Source organism: Pristis pectinata, chromosome 6 (assembly GCF_009764475.1).
Source record: "Pristis pectinata isolate sPriPec2 chromosome 6, sPriPec2.1.pri, whole genome shotgun sequence".
Lineage (NCBI taxonomy): Eukaryota > Metazoa > Chordata > Chondrichthyes > Rhinopristiformes > Pristidae > Pristis > Pristis pectinata.
The window spans coordinates 22714429-22738019 of record NC_067410.1 but is presented as its reverse complement, the minus strand read 5'-3'; the positions used below and the strand labels follow the sequence as shown (position 1 = coordinate 22738019).

The window sequence follows — 23591 nt, the reverse complement described above, 5'->3', positions numbered from 1 at the left end:
TGTTGACTTCTGGGCACCGTACCTTTGGAAGGTTTTAAGGGCTTGGAGAAGATTTGGAAAATTTGTTGGCATGGAACCAGGGAAGAAAAAAGGCTTCAGTGATGTGGAAAAACTTGAAAACTTCTTTTTAAAAATGAAGAAAGTTTAAGGGGAGATCTGTTAACAGTGTTTGGTAAGGGATTAGAAAGAATAAATAAGGAGAAAAAGTTCATGCTATTAAAAATGTTGACGGCTGACAGAGTGACAGAAGAACCAAATATGTACATTTTTTATGTAGTGCTTTTTTTCTTCCTCTGTAATGTCCTGCCTGAAAAGGTGGTGGAAGTAAATTCAATCCTAACTTTAACAAAACAAAAAAATGGATAAACACTAGATATTGAAACATTTGCAGCATACAGGAAAGGAGATGACCAGGATTAATTGAATTGCTCTTTCCAAAAGGATTGGGAGGTGCATTGATGTGCCAAATGGTCGTAGGGTTGCTATGTGTTTCTACTGATTCTGTGTGAAAGTATTTGTGTTTAAAGTATGTCGTTGAAGTGAATATAATTTTTCTGTTGCAGGTTACTCTGGGACTCAACTGCAAGTCAGAAGTAATTCTGATTCCAGTCCCGGTCACCTTCAGAATCTCAGCTCTGTACCATGCATTCAGCAAATAGGAAAAAAGTTAACCAATGCGTCGTCATTGGTCGGGAAAGTCACAGCCCAAAAACCTCAAGGCAAGTCTCAAAGAGAAAATTTTTTTATTTTGATGTTAGCTTGCTTACTTGTGACAAAATGAAGATTTTAATAAAGACATTTGTTCATCAATTATCAGAAGATTATGCAGTTAGGAAACATTTAATGGATGGAATTGCACACAATATCTGTTTCAAAGTGATAAAAGAAAATACTAAAACTTATTTCATATTCAAACAATATTTAAAAATATAGAATATAAAATTACATAAGGATAAAGGTGTTGGAGATTTTCATGTTCTGTTACAGATCAGACTTTTCGGTAGGTTGAATCTTTGCTTACAAAGTTGGTATTTAATCCTAAGCAATTATGTGAGCTTGTAGTTGGAACTGTTCCATTATCTGATTAACAATATAGTCATCCTCTGTCCTGAGGAAGTATCTAAGAAGAAAAAGCTAATTAATAAAATAACAATTTCCTGTCATTCTTTACCTAAATTTTAGTCTTCCTTGTGATCAGAGTTTTCTCCATCACCCCCCGCTCCTCACCTTTAACATCTTTAGCAGTAACATTTCTGTCCTGGTGCCACAGTTGCTCCCAATTCACCTGTAAACACGTGGGGGGAGAAAACATAAGTAGAGTTTAACCAGCTTCCTGGGTGTATATGTTTCATTTGAGGTTATGGCTAAACTTGAAAGCTCTCTGTTACTTGTTGCAACCTGGCAAATTACAGTCAAACCTCTAATTTTATCACATGGCACTTCACCAGTTCCACTTTAAGGGCCTCTTTTTGAAAACTGCGAAAACATTGCTCAGAGTCATGTTGTTTCTTGTGGGGTTTGAGAGGATCTAAGACTATCCCTGTGGGATTACATCTTCTCTTCATCCAAGAGCTAATGATTTGGCGAGGCAAAACTTCATTTCTGTCTTACCACTAAAACTGACTTAAAAACATTATATAATCACCAGTGCGTAGCTAGCTGGGCCAGAAGTAAGCCAGGCAATTACAGTGAGAAATATGGACTTGGGTGGTGGCGGTGACAACAAAATACGCACTGCATGGTGGGATGGAAGATGATCGCATAATTTCCAATTATGGCATTCTTTGGAATTCTTAGATATAACTAAAGGCACCCAATGTGTAGAGACTAAGTACGACTATTTGGCTTTTTGAATCCCAGTGGCTGTGTAAACATGGGTCCAAATGAAAGCAGCAGTTGTCAGCTGTGCTGCCTCATTCCTACTCTTCCAGATGTTACAAATAAGGTAGATTTCCCACAGAGACAGCACCTTGAATACAAATGTACTAGATCTGTCATCTGTGGTTAATTTTAAGCTGTCAGAAATGCCTTAAGATACTTCTCTGTCACCTTTTATCAAATTGCAGCAATATTGCTGAGAAATAAGCATCAAAAATTGCATTGTACCAATATAAAGCCAACATGGCCTCCCTCATTGTTTGTTCTACTGCGTCATTAGGTTATGAAACACTCTCAAAGGCACCTTGCTTGAATTGTGGAGAAACTTTCCTAATTTTGCATCGCAATTGATATCATTGTTCTCTAATTACACTGTCAAATCAGGCAAGTTTTGTTAAATTGTGCTAAGTTACTCGATGCAAATTTCGAAAATTTGATCCAGGAATGGTCACACTAGAAGTAAATTACACACATGATATGCATTGTGATTAAAGAATTTTCCTGATGATTTCAGTTACTAGCACCCCAGTTTGAAGTTTAGGAACATAAGAGCAGGAGTATTTGCATTCCAGTTCTGCTTGTCAGTAAGATAATATTGATCTGATTTTTTTTGCCTCAATTCCACTTTCCTGTTCAATCCTCATTACCCTTAATTCCTCTAAGTGCAAAAATCTGTTTCTTTTAGCCCAGAGTATACTCAATGAGTCTGAATCTGCAGCTCTCTAGTGTAGAGAATACCAAAACTTTGCAACACCGATAGAAGAAATCCCAGCTCACCTCAGTCTTAAGTGGTTAACTCCATATTGTGAGATACTGCCCCCTAACATCCTCACAGTGTGTAGTCTCTCCAGCTCCTTCAGATGTTTTTCTTCAAAATCTCAAAGTCAAGTTTAATGTCATATGCACAAGTGTGTATGTGTGTGTATGTAATATATATATATATATTACATACACACACATATTGCATGCATAGGTGCAATTAAAAACTTACTTGCAGCAGCATCACTGACACATAGCATCAGATAAGCAGCATTCACAAGAGAAACATAAATAAAACATAGATTGTGTACAATTTTTACAAGAAAGAGCACAATTAAAACAAAAATAATGTCCATTGTAGTACAAGGTGCTCATAGTTTTACTATACTGAGGTAGTGATCTGGGTTGTGCAGGTTGGTTCAAGAACTGAATGGTTGAAGGGAACTGGCTGTTCTCGAACCTGGTGGTGTGGGACTTCAGGCTTCTCTACCTCCTGCCTGATGGTAGCTGTGAGAAGATGGTATGGCCCAGAAGGTGGGGATCTTTGATGATCAATGTGGCCTTTTTGAGGCAGCGCCTTGTGTAGCTACTACCGATGGTGGAGACAGATGTGCCGGTGATGTACTGGGCTGAGTCCACTACTCTCTGCAGCTTCCTACTTTTCTGCGCATTCGAATTGCCATACCAGACCATGATGCAATCAGTTAGGATACTTTCAACAGTACATTTGTAGAAGTTGATCAGTGTGTTCGGTGACATGCCAAACCTTCTAACAGAGTAAAGATGCTGGCACGCCTTCCTTGTGATTGCATCTATGTGCTGGGCCCAGGACAGGTCATCTGATATGTTAACGCCCAGGACCATCTCCACCGCTGATCCACCAATGTAGACTGGTGCATGTTCGCCCACCTTCCCCTTCCTGAAGTCAACGATCAGCTCTTTGGTTTTACTGACATTGAGTGAGAGGTTGTTGCGGCACCACTCAGCCATGTGCTGTATTTTGCTCCTGTATGCTGACTCATCATCACCTGTGATTTGTCCAACAAGCAGTGGCATCGTTGGTGAAGTTGTATATGGCATTGGAGCTGTGCCTAGCCACACAGTCATGTGTGTGTAGGGAGTAGAGCAGGGGCTAGTATGCAACCTTGAATTGCACCTGTGTTGATGGTCAGTGAGGAGGAGATGTTGTTACCAATCCTCACTGATTGAGGTCTGCTGATGAGGAAGTTGAGTATCTATTTGCAGAGGGAGGTACAGAGGCCCAGGTCTTGAAGCTTGATGATGTGTTTGGATGGGATGATTGTATTGAACACAGAGGTGTAGTTGATGAAAAGCAGCCTGATGAGTATGTTCCTGTTGTCCAGATGGTCCAGAGCAGAGTGAAGAGCCAGAGAAATCATATCTGTTGACCTGTTCTGGCTTTAGGCAAATTGAAGTGGATCCAGGTCATCTCTGAGACAGGAGTTGATTTGCACATAACCAGTCTCTCAAAGCATGTCATTATGGTTGATGTAAGGACTATGAGATGGTAGTCATTGAGGCAAGTCACCATACTCTTCTTGGGCACTGGTACAATAGATGCCTTTTTGTAGCAGGTGGGAACCTCAGACTGCAGAAGTGAGAAGTTGAATATGTCTGTAAGTACTCCAGCCAGTTGGTCTGCACAGACCTTTAGGATGCAGCCAGGTATGCCATTTGGACCAGAGGCTTCTCGTGGATTCACCCTCTTGAAGGATGCCAGATATCAGCTTCAGAGACTGAGATTACAAATGAATCCCCTTCTAAACTCTGGAGAAGTTTAGTAACTTATTTTGTAATACTGGTTGTACATAAAACAAAAGTTTGCATTTTAGGAAAATTATTATACAAAACTAAGATCAGATATTTAGACAAAGCCTTTCCATCATGTGCATCCAGTTTTGGACCAGATTGTATTGTATTGAACAGAGATGCAATTTACAATACTTTGGAATTCTCAGATGGTTCCCCTATAACATGAGCTAATAATTTCCTTATGATAGTTGGAATATACTTAATGAATTGAGACTTTTCTGCCTGTATAACTATTGATGGTGTTTTCTTTAACCATGAATTGGCAATCTTGATAAATCTTGGTAAATCAAGTTTAGCCATGTCATTCACAAACTCTTTCCATTTAACTTTAGACACAAAGCAGTTAACATCCATTGGTTTGACTTTTGCCAGTCTCTTGCATTTTTTTCTAACATGCTCTTATTCTCTTTCTTCACCCTCCCTCAAACTGTATGTCATTTTTAGATTTGAAATTGTTTTTTTACATTTATGAGATGTGGGTGTCACTGGCAGATTAACGTTAACTACTCATCCCTAACTGCCCTTGAGAAGGTAGTGATGAACTACCTCCTCCAACTCCTGCAGTCTTTAAACTGATGTTAATTTTGAACATTTAGTTGATGCAGTATGAATGAATGATGAAAATCATTAGTTGAAATTTATTCGTTGAAATTTATTCATTTGTGCAGTGGGGTCACAAAACAATACAATAATGCATTCTCTTTCAATAATGCCACCTGACATTGCTTCTAATATATTCAAAATAGGTTTATAAACTGCGCAGTACCGTCTAAAAGTGCTGTTCCCTTTTATCTTATCGCTGTGTAACCCAGTTTTATCACTTCAGATTAGTAGTGTTTTGTTACAAGGTACTGTTTATGTAAAACTGTTCGGACTGACTCATTTACAGAATGCATGAGCAACTTGAAATAAAATAATTTAACCATGTTTTGCATTGTGCATTTTTAAAATTTAATATTGACTAGCATTTTGCAGCATGTATTCATTATAACTTTTAAATTTGGTATGCTGTTTTTTAAATGAGAAAATGCATCAGAACCAGAAAGAGGAAGGAAGCTGTGGAGAAGCTCAACCTGCCCACAAAAGATGTGTCGAGCACACAAGTTGTTTTATAGCAAAAACAGAATGGCGATCTTACAACTGCTAAGTAGTAATTTATTGATGCAAAATCGAAGACCAAATTTCCTTCAACTGTCATGGGTATAACTATTAAAAAGAAGCAAGTTGCTTAACTAACTTCCTTTGTTGCCTTGGGCATCACAGTGCCATTTCTTACGGTTACAAAACCGCATTTTTTTCATCATTTTCTGTGCTTCCTGTTCTAGCAACGAGGAAGCACATCCAGCTTTCAAATGTTGGATGCACTACAAAATGTCTCAAGTTGAAAGATTAAAATGGAGTATAGTTGAAGGATGTTTCATCAGCAATGCAGTTAGAAACCTATAGGTTGCTTTTGGAAAATGTTGTCGAATCTTGCAAGAGAAAGCAGAAACTTGGGGTAAGACAAAAGAAGCTGCTTGTCTGTCTCCTTTCAGTGAGAAGACTCTAGCTGAATGGTAATGGGAAGTTTTGGTATTAACTTGATTGTACGTATGTATTTTTATACTAGTACCTCCTAAGCCTATCCACCTTCAAACCTTGCGTCAAGAAGAAGCCTTTCAGAGGATTCCTCCAGCTCCATCTAGGCCTTTACCTGCTGATCCAAAGCTAATCAAGAGCCTCCAGTCAAGGACTGAGAGCAAGGAAACAACAACTCTGCCTTGTGTCTCGTCACTTATTGAGAAATTTGAAAGTGTCAGGTAAGCCATTCTGTTGCCTGTTTAAAAGTCTTACTCTTCTGAGTACTAAAAATGCTTTTGGACTAAATTTGATAATATCAATAGGAGACTTTTTTTCCGTTGCTTTGTTTTTGTGGATGAGATCACAAAGGAAGGGGCTGCAGTTCACTACTACCTGTGTTGTTTAAGTGTTCTTGATAAGTAACTTATCTACATCCGGTAAATCAATTAAACTTGTCTGTCTAAAGGATTTTCTGAAGACTTAAAATAGCAATGTTTGCAAATATATTGCCTTTATCTTTGAAGATCGGCAATCTTACAATTTATTTATTTTTACAATTTTCTGCAGTAATTTCAGAAAATGGAATTGTTTATATTTATGTTGACAAGCCAGAGAACTTTTTATCACTGACTGTAAATGGAAAACTCATCTTCAATTAAAACAAATTTTCTCTTCTGAAATTGAAATGGGTTTCAGCAAAAAATGTTTCAAATAAACAATTTTAGATTCTTCTGGACTCATTGTCACTAAAGCACATACAATTTACAATTATGTACAGAAAGGACTTCCTTAGTGTGGTTCATCAAGATTTTGTTGGGTCTCCAGCAATATTTTTGTTTTCATATGGGATGCACTCATAATTTATTTTTAATGTTTGCCTTTGTATTGTTGTTTTGGAACATAAATATACCAGGTATATATTGACCTTGATTGCATGCATTGCTGTGCGCTGTACTCTGCTTATAACATTAGATTCCATTGACATAAGTGGATAAAATTTTCAAAATTTAATGCATGGTGCAATGTCTAGCTACAACTAAGTAGTGCATTTAATGCATGCAATTGAAGATGAATTTCTATTCTGTCTTTATGCAATCCAGCCCATTATTTCAGAATGAAACAATTTTACATGTTCACATCTTAATTAAATGCTTGAATCCAGCCTGTTTTCACATATGAAATAAATGCCAAGGATTTTATTTCTCCTTTTCAACCCATGCTTTAAATGAGATCCAGTAATTCCTCAGGAAAATACTGTCCAGGTGAATGGATAATGTTATAGTTATCTGATTGGCAGAACTTTGTTTTTCCCCCTGTTTACATCTTGCTTCCTGTAGGCCATGAACAGAAGTAAAGTTGACGTATTTATTGCAAAAAATAAAATCAGAGATACTCACCAGACAGTGTTTGTAGAACATGGTGTTTTGAGCATAATTTCAGCATTTTGTTTGCATATATTTCCATTTGGGTTTCCTGTGCCTCACCATTTTGCCTTTGTATTAAGTTTATTCGAACTGGTTCAAACTATTTGCATTCATGTGAAATGTTAATGTGTTGTTGTAGGCAACTGAGCCCAGAGATCAGTAAAAGGAATCAGCTGATATTATCCCTTAAAATGGAGCCGTCTCAGGACTCCTCTGAATGTGCAGCATCTGACAGTGAATTGGAGCCAGCAAGCACAGCTGAGGTTACAGTAGAAAAAATTGATTCCAATGGAACGGAAGTCAGCATGGAAGTGATGGAACGTTCAAATGAGGAAGTGACTGCAATGAAGGAATTGGCAGAAGGTGATCTGAAAGGTGATGATTGTACAGGGATAAGGACTCAAGAGGCAAGACCTGCAGCTGAGATGGGAGAATCCACATTAGAACAAAATGGGAATGGTAAAATACCTAATCGAGACAGTGGGATTGATAGTCCCTCATGTAATGGGGACAGTGAGGTTTTTCCTAATGAAGAAGCAACTGAAGAGAAACAAAATGTCAATTCTGTAGAGAATGAAAATGATATGGAAGTAAAACCTGGTGAAGCTTCTGAAATGCAACAAAAAATAGACTCCACCCAGGAAGATGATGATAGTGATATGGATGACGGCAGCAGTGAAGAAAGTGAGCCAACGGAAGTGTCAAAGAGTGAACAGTTGGAAACGACCAAGGTAAGATGTTATTTTTGGAGGTTTTATCAAGTGTGGCAACAGAAACCAGCTGGTTCTTCTGAACATGTTGTACTAAATAACATTCATCTGCAGTTTGGTATGTAATATTCAAACCATGACTTGGTCTGCTGTCACATAAACATTAATGAAAAATAAAATTAAATGGTGTCACATTTACTATTATTGGCAATGTTACTATGGAAAAGAAAATAATAATTCAAAAATTCTGATTAATTTCCAAGGATTGGTGACCTAAAACATCTTAACCAACTATTAACTTAAAACTGGATTGGGAACAAGTGCTGGTTTGGAAAATAATAAACTGGAACCTCCATAATCAGTTTTTCCTCCATTCTCTTATAAATAAATTTCTTTTTAAATGTTCCTTTTCTGAATTTAGCACGATACTAGACCACCATATTTTCCCAAAAGCATCCCAATTAACGTTTTTTAATCTGTACTTAAACAATGCATGCTGCCATGGCTACATAATTGTAGGCATTAGTACAATTGACCCTGACTCTGGGGCCACCTAATATGATGTACTCCATTCAACAGCAACACCTGCAAGAGTACCCAATCGCGGTCAACTATCAGCTACATCATCCCCAAAAGGCAAAAATGAAATTCATTGTGATGCAGGCATGCATGGTTCATGAATGGTTAGGAATGATTTAAACATCTAAGAACAATAAATAAAGACATGAATGAAGATTGGGAAAATTATATAAGGGAATATAAAGACCACAAGATAATGAGGATAGAGGAAATACGAAAAATAATCTTGTAGATTACATCATGAGTAATTACAGAACTTTAGGTAATATTGAATCAATGATAGAGGTAACAAGGGTATGCAAATATTAAAATTGAATTTTACTAAATTGTAAGCATGTGAATATTATGTTTTTGCATTCATGAGGAGGTGGGGGAGGAAAATGCAATATTAGATATCTGGTCAACTCTAAACATTAACATGGGGGTAGGAAATATGGGAGACTATTAAAGGCATTTATGTAGAAAGAAAGAATTAGTAATGGCTGAAACAATGGACTTGAAGGCAAATATATCTCCATGCCCAGATGGCATCTATTTGATAATAAAATAAAAGATAAGCAAATTTCTGATAAATTAGCTAGAACCTTTCAAAGCTTGCTGGATTTAGAAGTACCGTCAAATATTTGTAATCCTTATTGAAATAAAGCCCTAAATAAATAACTATAGGGTTAAGGTAAAAAATGTGTTTGGAACAAAATTAAATGATAAACTGTTCAGACTTACAGTTGTCCTAGATGTGTATTGACGTCATTTGTTCAGTCCAAAAAATCACAGCATTTACTTTTACGTGAAATGTCTCCATGTCTGTCAGAGCTTTGCTAGTGTATGCAAGCAGCAGATCCTCCTCCAAGATGGTTGCTTTGACCTTTCTCTGAGACATCAGCTGATTGTGTCAGGTCCTTCTTATCATCAAAGTATCATAACACTGACTTTGCTGTGGTCCTGAGTGTTGTGATCAAGTGATTCACAAAGGAGGACTCCTTTAATATGAACATGAATAGTTTTAGTTGCTTCTCCCATCATCAGTTCATCAAGTGTTTCAGCTTTCAGTCATAGTCTTACTCTGCCAGTTCCATTGCTTCTCCTTCTCCATAGACCAACCTACATTTGGTGTGGTCTTTACACCGCTGAGACCTTCAAGTACAGCTTTGCTGTATTTCCTCTGGTTCTTCTCCTCCACTATCTACCAAATGGTGTGTAGAGGCAGATTAAGTGGAAGCTATTCTCACCAAGCTCCATGTGCCTGAACTCATTCTTTGCATCCAGCAGACTGAAGGTTTTGCTGTACATATATTTAGCCAACATTTTCCATCAATATTTTACAGTAATAGCTCCTCAAGAGTTGAGTAAAGTCTATTGGGTCTCAACAGTTCTCAGCTTGCTACTTAATTTCTCAACACTCACAGGGAAGTGTCTCTGATTCAATTTTAACTTTCTCCTTGAGAGCCATTGGAACAGGGTGTACTACTGCTGCCTTGTTTCATCTAGGACTAGATGGTATTTGCCTTCCAGCATCCCAGTTCTGTGAAAAGCATCTGCACTTTCATCCGCATGTTGTGCAGCTGGAGCGATTTTTGTTTGTGTCAAAGTGACCTTTATGCTCCTGTCATGGTGTTTGTTTCAGTCCCATCTACTTTACTTCCAGCCATGGTTGTTGTGACATCTTTCTAGCCTTCTGTGATGAAACCCACATCATTTCACTCTTGATTCTGTGGGTTCACCCCCTTCAGATGAGATCTTCCATCTGGCTCCATCTGTAGTCTTGTTGTACATCAATGCCACATTGGTTTCAACTGCACTACCTTAAAATTAATAGCATGCTTCAGGGGGACATTACAAGTCGAACTGTCACTGGCTGACCTTGCATCAATATACCAGTGTAGATATAACTAGGGGTTATTCCTTCCACAGATTTGATCTTGTTTAACACCTGGGACTCTGAACCTCACCCTACCTCTGCCCCTGCCAGACTCATCTCATCCACTTCAAAGTCTCCCAATCTGCTCTTCATTGTGCACATGTGGAAAAAAATTATTTTCTAATCCACATTTTACACAGTTAGGACACTACAGACATGTAAACTTTGGAATTGGGACTCAGCCTTTCCAGCCTGTTCTGTCATTTATTAAGATCAAGGCAGATCTGATTGATTAAAAACTATTCGAGGGATCTGCTTCTACTGGCCTTTGAAGAAGATGGTTCCAAAGACTCATGACCCCCAGAGAGAAATTTTCACCTTATATCTGTCTTAAGTCAGTGATCCCTTATTTTAAAACAGTGGCCTCAAGTCCTCAATTTTCCCATAAAAGGAAACATTAGTTTCACATCCTCCCTTTCAAGACCGCTCCAGGATCTTGCATGTTTTAATCAAGTCCCCTCTCACTCTGCTAAACGCCAGTGAATACAAGCTGATCTTGTCCTTTCTTTCCTCATAAACCAACCTGCACATTTCAGGTGTCAGTCTGGTAAACCTCAGCTGCTTCTAAAGCAGTAACATCCATTCTTAAATAAGGAGACCAACACTATACACAGATGCAGTCTCCCAGTATCCTATAAGAACTGAAACGTAATGTTATTTTCAATTCCCCTAGCAATAAACAATAACATTCCATTAGCTTTCTTAATTATTGCTATACCTGCATGCTAGCCTTTTGCAGAACATGCACCAAGCACCCAGACCTCTTTTTCTTCTTGAAACTCTGCAATCTCTGACTATTTATATAACTCGTTTTTAAAAATTTTCTTTGTCAAAATGGAAAATTTCACATTTTCCCACATTATATTCCATCTATTAGATCTTTGCATGCTTACCTTACCCTATTCATATCTGTTTGTAGCCGCCTTGTGTCTGCTTCTTGCCTGTCTTTGTGTTGTCAGCAAATTTAGCAACCATACCTTTGGTGCCTTCACCCGTCATTTATAAAACATTTTAATAATTTGAGGCCCCATCACCTTTCTCTGTGGCACATTGCCCTTTACACTCTGCCAGCTCTGTTTCCTGTTAGCCAGCTAAATACCTATCCACACCAATATGTTATTTCTATGCCTTCTGGAAATCTAACACGTAATACTATTACAAAAAACTGTTTCTCTTAAATGGAGAAGTTCTTTTTCAGCCACTTGTGTTGCAAGAATTGTGGATGGCAACATCTAAACAACCATGGCAATGTTTTCCTTGTTCTGCCTCTTTGTATTGTGCTTCACTGCATGTGCCTCTTCCTGCTGTTGACCATTCAACATTTCTAGCTTGGCTTTTGATTGCTCTGCAACTTTGTCTGTCTGTGTGTAATTTGCTCCAGTTGATTTTGTCTTGCATAACTGTTTCCTTGGACTGGACTCCAAAATTCCACAAGTAATTTGATCACTGAGGAATGAATCCTTCAAATTTGTAAAGCTGCAGTTATTCGTTAACAGCTCTATTAAGAAATTATCAAAGGAGTCTTCCTGTTGCTATAGTTCATTTCAGGTATAAAGAGCTAATAAATCCAACAGCTTCATTTCTAAATGGGTTGCATTAGAATTGTGATGAGGTCTCATTTGAGGGCTTTATCATAGGGCACAATTCTCTTCCACCGTAACCAATGAAATACAATAACATCTTTACTTTTTGGATTAGCTGCCTGTTCGATGTCAGCTCTTCCTTCCATTCTGTCCATCCTTTAGGAAGTTTCTGGCCTGGAAGTGCAATGACCTGAGCAGTTTTGTATCATGTATTCTTTCAATTGAATCATGCAGCTTGCTGTTTCCTAGTGCATGTCCATGTGTTATCTCAATTGAGAGGCATCACACCTGACCAATGGAATTCTTATTTAAACACTTCATCTAAATTTCATAATCTTAACAACCAGCATTTCTGACAACGTGTCTCAGTATCCCCTTCTATGGTATTGGAAACTAGTTGGTAATTCAAATTAACAACAATGGTGCCTTATTAAATAAAAGTAAAGTTTATAGTGTCTGGACAGCATTTCTTTCTTCTCATACTAAACATTCCTGCAACAATTACAGGAAGCAATTAATTGCATGATAAAATCCTTAGTGCTGTTGCCTTAAAGCAGCAACAAGCATCACACATTCCACACATATAACAGTCTTCACATCTTTGCATGTCAAGAGTTTTAAAAACTTACACCTGGCAAAACGGAGAGCAGCTGCCTGTCAAAGCTTTCATGGTTGCTTCAGGGGTGGGCTTTTCTCCATGTTGTATTGGAGGTGTTGCTGCTGTCTGGGGCTTGCTGCTGATGTCTGGAATGGTTCAGAGCAGTAAAATGGGCTCACTGTGTGGTTTATGCATGGAGCAACTCTCAGCAGTGATTCCACATGCTGGTCCTGAGTGGTAAGATTCGGTTTATAATTACCGAAGTTTGGGTTTACAGGGCATAATCTAAAAGATGATAGAGATTACGCAAAACTCAGAAATGTAGTAAATAATGATGAGAATGGTAATGGGGTTCTGAAAATCATGTGACAAGTTAAAACTTAATGCAATGGAATATGCAGTAATATGTTTTAATTAGAAGAATAAGGAATGGGCAACATAAAAGTATATTAAAGTTGTGCAGGAACAGAAATGTGGACAAATTTGGATAAGTTGTAATAACTGTTAAAGGAACATATAGAATCTTTGGTTTTATAGAAAGTGACAAAGAGTGCAAAAGCTTAGAAGAAATATGAAGTGAAAACAGAAAATGCTGGAAATATGTAGCAAATGTTGACAACATCTATGAAAAGAGAAACCATTAAAAATGTTTTGGGTTGATCTTCTGCCAGAATATTGGTAAGGCAAATTTGGAGAAACTGGTGTTGGCAGTTTAATGTGACAAATGTAAAGTGGGGCACTTCAGAAGCATCATTAGGGGGTGTATGAGAATATATTTGAAAGGGGAAGTACCTGGGAGATTAGTGAAGCGGAAATGGGTACTGAGAAGTTTAGGTATGCATATGTTATTCAAAAACAAAGGTGTAATTTTGATATCTACATTTTCAAATGTAAAATCAAGCGATGTGTTGGGCTTCACTGTGAGCAATTGTAATAAAGAGGCAAGGATGTATGATTGCATACATAAATTGAAGCACATCATACCTGATTGGAATACGGTGATCAGGAAGAAGACAGCAGGATTTGAAAGTACTGCAACTAATCTGCCCTCTAACTTGGCTCCAACCTTCCCTCTGAGCAGGTTCTAATCAGAGGTCACAACTTGCCTGCTGTGCCACTGATCCCAGTGAACCAGCCTTTCTTACTTCTCATCCATCCTGATTATGATATTCTAATACTGCTACCTATGGTAAATTATATTTGGAATTTACTGTGGGGGAGTTGCAACCCATGCACATTAGTTTTTGTTTGAGGCCAGATAATTTGCTTAGCAGTAGTTATGGTGTGGCACCCTACTAATATCTCCCTCAGACCTCATGCACTAACATTACACTTTGAGGCCTTCACCTTCACTGAGATCAGCTGCAGTGCACTGATAGATGAGACTCTGTGCTTAATGTTGAGCCATGCTTCCTCTTCAGTTTTGCATGTTTTTATTTGCCTTGTGCTTTTACCCCTTCAGTTGTCCGCTGCTGAATATATTTGGCAAATAGAGTTCCTGCTTCTTGGAAGTAAAAAATGGTTCTGTATCATTTTTTAAAACAGATTCCACTGCCCTTTAGTTTCGCCAATCAGCAGATTTACTCAATTGACTGTGGAACGTGTGTATCTCATTGGTTGGAAGTCAACACCATTCAAGTCCAGAATCTTAATAATCTTATAATCTTCCTTCCTTACAACGTTTTAATGTTTCACCCTTTTGGATGCTTTACTGGGACATTTGTTTTTAAATCAATGTATGCCAAATAAACTTTAGAAATTCATTAAGGATGAGCTGTTTAGGTTCCTGGACAGTGATAAGGGAGGAGGTGTAGGTACAGCTGTTGCACCTCCTACGGTTAAAGAAATTATACTTGCAATAGAGGGAGTGCAGCAAAGGTTCACAAGATTGATTCCTTGGATTGTGTGTTTGCCATATAAAGTGTGATTAAATAGGCTGAACTACACTCTCTTGAGTTTAGAAGAATGAGAGGTTATCTCTGTGGAAGATACAAGATTCTTATAGGGCTTGACAGGTTTGATACAGGGATGATGTTTTCCCTGGTTAGTATGTCCAGAACCAGAGGTCTCAGTCTCAAAATAAAATGTTGTCCATTCAAGACTGAGGTGAGAAGACATTTCTTTATACGTAATGTACTGAATCTTTGGTAGTCTCTACCCAAGAGAGCTCTGCAGGCTCAGTTGCTGTGTTATATTCAAGGCAGGGGTTTGCATATTTTTTTAATGGTAAGAGAATTGAGGGAGATGGAGTTAATGCAGGAAAGTATCGTAAAGGGAGAAGATTAGTCATGATCTTATTGAATGCAGGAGCCGAGTGCAAGAGGCCAATTGGCCTATTCCTTCTGTTTTGTATATTGTGTTCCACTTTCATTTTTTTGTTGAGCTACTATTAAAACTAACATTTTCTGCTGAGCCTTTACTTTCCCCACTCACCCAATCTTATCTCTTTTTTTATTCATTTAAAATCCTTGCACCCACCTTAATTATCTTGTCCACCATGACTCTGGTTTTTGCTTATTCAGCTGGAACCCTTCCCGGTTGTACAGTTCTTTCCTGTCCCAGAACTAATGCCAATGACTTGCTAAATCTTATTTTTCCCATAACACTCAAGTCATGCATACACCACTTTAATTTTTTTCATTTGTTCTGTAATTTGTATGTTGCCCAGTAATAATCCAAGATTTATAAACTCCTTTTTGTGCTGATTTGAGATGTCCTTCACCTGGGAGTAGGTACGGTAACTTTGATCCAAAATATTGACTCTGTTTCTATTCCCACTGGCCCTGCTGAGTGCTGTGTTTTTGGTTCTATACTCCCGGCATATGTAGTGTTTTACTTTTAATATCTGTAATGTAAAGATTGGACAGAATAGCCTTGTGTCTGTTCAAGTTTGGAAGATGAGAGGGGACTCGTACATTAATACATTAGATCCTGAGGGGTCTTGATGGGGTGGATGTGAAGAGGATGTTTTCTCTTGTACCAGGGGAGCGACTGTTTAAAAGTGAGGGGTCATCCACTTAAGATGGAATTAAAACAATTTTTTCTCTAAGGATCATGAATCTTTGGAACTCTCTTCCTGATACAGCTGTGGAAGTAGAATCTTCAAAAGTTTACCAGGAAAAGATGGAAATGCAGAGTTGAAATTACAGTCAGATCACCCATGATCTTACTAAATGGCAGAGTTTGCTCAAGGGGCCAAGTGTTCTCTGGATTCATATTCATTGCAGCTGTACATACATGTACTTGTGCATATGACAATAAACTCGACTTCACTTGATATGATTGTATTTGATCTCTTGTTAATCAAAGCCTCTGGGTCACTTGCAAAAACCAAATGAAGACCTGCCCATGGTCATACTTTGAAATTTGTTTCAATCTTATCACTTAAGAACAGAAATATAAAGAAAATTAATATATATTTTGTTAAATAATCAAAAAAATCCCTTATTCTGTTTTGTCATGACAGCATTTTGAAAAGAGTCGGTGACCTACTTATCTTTCACTGAGTGAAAGCAGTACCAAAGGAAGTTACTGCAGCCTTAACTTGTGGTTTGCTGTCTGAACATAGTCATGTTTGTTTACAGAGAAATGTTTTTTTTCTGATTCATGTCTGATATGACCCTATAACTGACTAAGAATTACATCTTGTCTTGCTATCAGGTTGGAAAAGGTAAATGACTATGAGCTGCAATGAGAACATATAAGCATTGCTGGTGATATTGAAGGCTGTTGCTAAACATCTTTCCATTCTGTCATTTGAATGACACATTCACACCTTTTAAAGTATCCACCCAATGCTAGGAGAAAATGCAGAGTGAGATTATAATCAAACCAGCCGTTTATATTAAATGTGGAATAGACTCAAGGGGGCCAAATATCCTGTATAATTATTTGTAATATTCTCATAGCTTTTTTAAGTTTATAATGGTTTAAGAACCTCCTGTGGACATTTTGTAAATATGTGGGACACATTGAAAAGTAGAAAACACCTTCCAAAAAAAAAACAGCCTGCATTTTATGAAATGATTTATATACACACAAGCAGTTGTTGAGAAGATGACTGAAGCAAGCTATGGATCACAACATGAAACATATTTATGACTGTAGGTATTGTTGTCACTGTTCTTGTTGGCACAGTTCTTTTCAGTAATGCCCTTTAGTTGTGTCAATATGTGAGAACTGTCTCTAATGTTCTCTAATGTTTTTTTTGCATTCTTGCCACCCCAAGTGAATGCAGTTCTCCTTCACGTTGGTCACTGGTCTTCAGGTTCCAGTTTTAATCTTTTTTTACCAAATACTAGAAGTAAAGGGTGATGTTAACTATCAAGAACATGGAGGGTATAGGGGAGAGAGGACATGTTTGATCATTAATGAGAATAGCGCTATTTCTATAGGATGAGTAGAATGTCGAACATTATAGAGAGACAGCAGACAGCTTGCAAAATGATGGAAAGGTCTTCAGTTTTTATTGCAAAGTGATCCAGAATAGTCTGAAATTTGTATTAATAACTGAGTTAGAATAGGCTCACTGGGCCTATGGGTGAAAATTCCCACCTGTCCTTCAACATCCAGCTCTCAGATTAGTTTTGATGTAAATACCTTGATTTAACAGTAAATGAAAATTTAAAACAAAACTGCGGATGCTGGAAGTCTGAAACAAAAGCAGAAAATGCTGGAAAAACTCAGCAACTCAGTTTTTGTCGAGCTGCAGGAGATGGGTGGGATTTTTTAACGAATATTTCTCTTCTGTGTTTACTGAGGAGAAAATCATGGTTGCTCAAGAGATAAGGGAAACAAGTGGAGATGTTTTGGAGGACATTCGTGTAACCAGGGAGGAGGTATTTGCAACCTTACAGTGCACTAAGGTGGATAAATCCCCAGAGCCTGATAGAGTGCATCCTCAGACGCCGTGGGAGGCTAGAGAAGAAATTGCAGAGGTCCTTGCGGAGATGTTTGCTTCATCATTAGCCACTGATGAAGTTCCTGAAGACTGGAAGGTAGCTAATATTGTTCCATTGTTTAAGAAGGATAGCAAGGACAAGCCAGGGAACTATAGGCTGGTCAACCTGACATCAGTTATGGGGAAGTTACTGGAGGGAATTCTGAGGGACAGGATCTACCAGCACTTGGATAGACAGAATCTGATCAGGGGGACTCAGCATGGTTTTGTGTGTAGAAAGTTGTGCTTGATGAACCTTCTAGAGCTTTTCAAAGAGGTAATCAAAAAGGTAGATAAGGGTAGGGCAGTGGATGTTGTCTATTTGGACTTTAGCAAGCCCTTGGACAAGGTCCCACATGGTAGGCTGGTCAGGAAGGTTAGGTCCCATGGAATCCAGGGAGAGCTTATTGGATGGATTCAAAATTAGCTCGGAGGTGAGAAGCAGAGGGTGGTGTTTGAAGGTTGTTTCTTGGAATGGAAGCCAGTGACTAGTGGTGTGCTGCAGGTGTCGGTGTTGGGACCCTTTTTATTCATTATTTATATAAATGATTTGGATGCAAATGCACAAGGCTTGATCAGTGAGAATGTGGATGACACGAAATTAGGAGGTGTTGTTGATAGTGAAGAAAGTTATCAGAGATTACAGGGGGATCTTGATCAGTTAGGGAACTGGGCCGAGGAGTGGCAAATGGATTTCAATACAGATAAGTATGAAGTGATGCATTTTGGAACATCAAATCAGCATAGGATTTATACTATGAATGGTAGGGCACTAGGGAGTGTAATGGAACAGTACAAGTGCATAGTTCGTTGAAAGCGGTGTCACAGGTTGATAGGATGGTGAAAAAGGCATTTAGCATGCAGGCCTTCATGAGTCAGGGCATTGAGTATAGGAGTTAGGACATTATGTTGCAGTTGTGTAAGTCGTTGGTGAGGCTGCACTAGGAGTACTGTGTACAGTTTTGGTCACCTTTTTATAGGAAAGACATGGTTAAACTGGAAAGAGTGCAGTAAAGATTTACGAGGATGTTGCCAGGACTAAAGGGCATGAGTTATAGGGAGAGGTAGGCCAGGCAAGGTCATTATTCCTTGGAATGTAGGAGAATGAGGGGCGACCTTATAGAAATGCTTAAAATTATGTTTTACATTGGGACTAGCTGGATGGGCACCACAGTTAGCATGGACTTGTTGGGCTGAATGGCCTGTATCTGTGCTGTATTGCTCTATGACTTCAAGTCAGGCAGCATCTCTGGTAAGAGAAGCAGTTCTGATGAAGGGTCACAGACCCAAAATGTTGACTGTTTATCTTTCCACAGATGCTACCTGACCTGCTGAGTTTTTGCAGCATTTTCTGTTATTGATCTTGTTGTTTGTCTGGGGAAAAAAATAGTGTCTAGGACAATCCAGTGGTGCAATGTACAATGCTGTAGATTGTGTGCAGAAATTAGTTTGGTCTTGAATTGACAACTTTTTAACTTTGACATTAGTCTACCATTGACCTAGCAAATTTAATGTTTGTTTGTTCTACAGGCATGGCACAACCCTTTGTTGGTAAATTGCAAATAGTATTAGCAAAGTAATTGAAATTATGATAAAGTATTTGCCATGAGCACAGGAATAAAAAGAAATAAGCCTGAGGCACCAATTGTGCACTGGTTTTGAACAATAGACATCTCAAAGGTTATTAAATGGTACTTCTGCAAATAAGGTTTTTTTTACTTGAAGTTATAGAATTCTAGAATCCTAGAAACCTACAGCACAGAAACGGGCCCTGTGGCCTACCTAGTGCCTGCTGACTGTGATGCCTATCTATGCTAATCCCTTTTGCTGGCATTAGGCCTGTATCCTTCTGTACCTTTCCTATCCAAGTACCTATCTAAACGTCTTTTTAAACATTGTAATTGTATCTGCTTCCACCACCTCCTCCGGCAACTTGTTCCAGATGTTCACTGCCCTCTGTGTGGGAAAACTTACCCCTCAGAACTCCTTTAAATTTCTCCCCTCGTACCTTAAACCTCTGTTCTCTAGTTCTATACTCCCTTGCTCGGAGAAAAAATTCTAACCATCTATCCTATCTCTGCCCTCCATAAGTTTGTAAACCTCTATAAGGTCACCCCTCAGCCTCCTCTGTTCTTCCCATGTTGTGTGAAGGTGTTCTTCATGCAAATTGTGATCAGCTGTTTCAAATTCCAGCCTTGCACTGGATATTCATTGTAATTCATCATCTCTGCTTCTCGCAATATCATTTCTAATTTGGTTGTCAAAAAGGTGATCCATATGGTTAGATTACATTAGTCATTCACTGTCATGTGGGGAGGAGTGTTTGCTTGATCTATATTATTTCACTACATTGCTTAAAGTCCATGGATTTTCCCTGAGAAAGATTGCATTCACTAATTTCATAGGGAGAGTTCCCTTCGTGACTCCCTGGTCCACTCTTCTGTTTGCACCAACCATCCCCCTTCTTGCGGCATTTTCCTTGCAACCTCAGGCCATGCAATACTTGTTCTTTCAGCCCTTCCTTTCCCACTGTCCAGGGACCTAAACAATCTTTCCAGGTGAAGCAGCAAGTCACTTGCACTTCTTCCAAACTAGTGGATGGATTTGTTGATCACAACGTGGTCTCCTCTACATGCAGTTTGGGTGACTGTTTTGCAGAACACCCAAGTTCAGTCTGCAGGGGCTACTCAGAGCTTCCCGGTGCCTGCCAGTTTACTTCTCCATCCCACTCCCACTACCGGTCTATTTCCTCCTGCACTGTTACAATGAGGCCCGAGCTTGAGGAACAGCACCTCGTCTTCCATCTGGGCACGTTGTAGCCTCCTGGACTCAATGTTGTAACATTGACCTGCCAGGCATGTCTTCCTGCTCTGAATTTTGCGACTCCTACATTCTTTTGTCTATGTATTCCTTGGAGTTCGGAAGAATGAGGGGTGACATTCAAACATATAAAGGGGCTTGATAGGGTAGATGTTGGGATGTTTTCACTACTGGGAGAGTCTTGAACAAGGGGACATAAGTACAAAGCCAGGGGCCGATCATTTAAAACTGAGGTATGTAGAAATTTCTTGTTACAGAGGGTGGTAAATCTCTGGAAATCTCTGCCCTGGCCACTGCTGGAGGTTGGATCATTAGAAGTATTTAAAGTGGAGGTGGATAAATATTTGACAGATTGAAGAATAGGCAGATATGCAGAAATGTTACAGATGGGGAATTGAGGCCAGCAGTCATGATCATATTGAATGGTGAAGGGCCTGATGGCCTACTCCTGCTCTTATTTCCTATGTTCTTGTGTGTTCTTTTGTCTGTTCTTGATCTCTAACTGCTCCCATTCACTCATTGACAAGATAGCCTTGTTTACAGCTTATCCCCATGGTCACACTGGTTTCACCCATTAGTGACACCCCCACTCACCATGTAGCTCAATAAGCTTCTTTTCTTTCTATCCTAGTTCTGACAAAGAGTCTTTAACCTGAAATGTTAACTCTGTTTCTATTCCCAAAGATGTGTCCTGACCTCCTGACAAAGTTAAGATACTAAAGCAACAAACAAGATGCTGGAAGAACTGAGCGGGTTAGGAAATGGACAGTTGACATTTCAGGTCACAACTCTTCATCTGGACTGGAAGATAGAGGGGGGATAGCCAATATAAAATGGTGAAGGGAAGGGGTGGAGCAAGAACTAGCAAACAATGGATGGATCCAGGTGAGGAGGGGCCAGAGGCAATAAGAGGAGGGAAGAATGGAAATAGCAACAGAGGCTGGGAGCTGCTAGGTGGAGGCAGCAGAGGGCTGCAGATGATGGAATCTGATAGGAAAGATGGTGGAGCGTGGAATTAAATAAGGGAGGTGGGTGGGCAGATGGAATGAGTGTGGGCAAAGAGGAACCAGTGGGAGGAGTGTGTGAGTGATGGGCAGGTGGAGTGGGTAGAGGGGAAAGAAATGGAGGTGTGTGACTGGGCTGTGGGTAGGAGGAACTGGATAGATAAAGAGGAGAGAGAAACGGGACAGAAGGAGAGCAGTTTACCTGAAATTGGAGAATTCAATGTTTTTGCATCAGGTTGTAGACTGCAAATGCTAGAATCTGGAGCTAAAAACGATACTGGAGGAACTCGGGGTCAGACAGCATCTGTGGAGGGAAATGGGCAGTCAACATTTTGGGTTGAGACCCTTCATCTGGACTGAAGGAGCAGAGGGGAAATAGCTAGTATTGAAGGGACATGGGGAAACAGTTTACCTGAAATTGAAGAATTCAATGTTCATGCCATCAGATTATAGACTACCCAGGTGGAACATGAGGTGCTATTCTCTAGTTTGCATTTAGGTACACCCTGGCAGTGGGTTCCACTCTTCTCTTCTCTTCTCCATCTGCCGATTACTCCCCTCACCTGGATCCACCTATCATTTGCTAGCTCTTGTTCCACCCCTTCCCTTCGCCCTTTTTGTGCTGGCCATTTCCCTCTATCTTTCAGTCCAGATGAAGGGTCTTGATTCAACGTCAATTGTCCATTTCCCTCCACAGATACTACCTGACCCACTGAGTTCCTCCAGTATCTTGTTTGTTGCTCCAGATTCTAGCATCTGCAGTCTCTTGAGTCTGAGTCAAAATTGCAGTCTCTTGAGATACTGGTCTCAACTGCAATTTTGCATCAGGTTTGCAAACTTGGAAGTGATCCAGAAGCAATCCGCTGCAACATCCAGGACCTCCCAGTGGCCATCCACTTCAATTCCACATGCCATTCCCATACTGACATGTCTATCCATGGCCTCCTCTACTGCCACGTTGAGGCCAGGCGCAGGTTGAAGGAACAACACCTCATATTCCGTCTTGGGAGTCTCCAACCTGACGGCCTTAACATCGATTTCTCTAACTTCTGGTAACCCTACCTCTTCTTTTTCTTCCCCCCCCCCCCCCACTCTTTTGTCCTCCCTTATTGCTATGGCTCCCTTCCCCTGCGTTGATGACCTGCCCATCTCCTTTCCTCCCCTCCCCCATCCTTATTCCATGGTGCACTGCCCTCTTCTACCGGATTCCTTCTCCTTCAGCCCTTGGCCTCTTCTACCTATCACCTCTCAGCTTATTACATCTTCTCCCTCTCCCCCACCCACCTACCTTCCCCCCTCACCTGGACTCACCTATTCCGTGTCTGCGTGTACTCCTCCCCTCCCCCGCCTTCTTATTCTGGCTTCTGCCCTTTTCACGTTCCAGTCCTGATGAAGGATCTCGGCCTAAAACCTCAACTGTTTATTTCCCTCCATCGATGCTGCCTGATTCTGCAGAGTTCCTCCAGCACTTTTTGTGTATTGCTCCAGATTCCAGCAAGTGCAGAATTTCTTTTGTCTCTGTCTTTGTGTATTGTGTATTGCAGCCCCTTTTAGCTGTTCTAATGTACATTTCATGACCCAACCTCAAGAAATAGCATTGGAAGACTTGGAGGAGGTAAAAAAGACAAATGGACCATGTAGCTGGAATAGTTGAGATATGGTGGATGTTGGAAAGGATTTACTTTATCCCTTCAGAAAGTGCAAAGGAATAATATTACTGGATTAATGTAATGTCTTTAAAAATAATGATGAATATTGGAAATTGTGTTCAGTGTTTTTTGATTTAATGTCATTAAAAAAGCAACAGTGTTAAATTGACAAGTCCCGAAGTTATTGTGCACTCTGACTCAGTTTCCCCCCCATCCAGAATCCAGCATTCCCCCACCATTTATCTAGCTGAAAAGATTAACTGGGGCTACACAGCTGAGAAGTAATAAGCTCATACCTTTTCTGGAACTCTGGAAGTTCAGATGCTGGGGTAGCACC

The 23591-nt window shown here is 39.6% G+C and overlaps 1 protein-coding gene across 6 annotated transcripts in view; it reads left to right on the top strand.

The window, feature by feature from the left end:
• The window catches only part of fgd (faciogenital dysplasia), a 207185-nt gene that overhangs the window by 107067 nt on the left and 76527 nt on the right, over positions 1-23591 (top strand). For 5 of the 6 annotated variants that reach the window (XM_052018413.1, XM_052018407.1, XM_052018409.1 and 2 more), the window contains exons 2-4: positions 564-719; positions 6080-6269; positions 7594-8185. In XM_052018413.1, the coding sequence (XP_051874373.1) occupies positions 7646-8185 (540 nt within the window). In that variant the 5' untranslated portion in view covers positions 564-719; positions 6080-6269; positions 7594-7645. Of the gene's footprint in view, positions 1-563; positions 720-5718; positions 5969-6079; positions 6270-7593; positions 8186-23591 lie in introns of those variants that run through there. The other variant, XM_052018412.1, reaches the window with a different exon arrangement.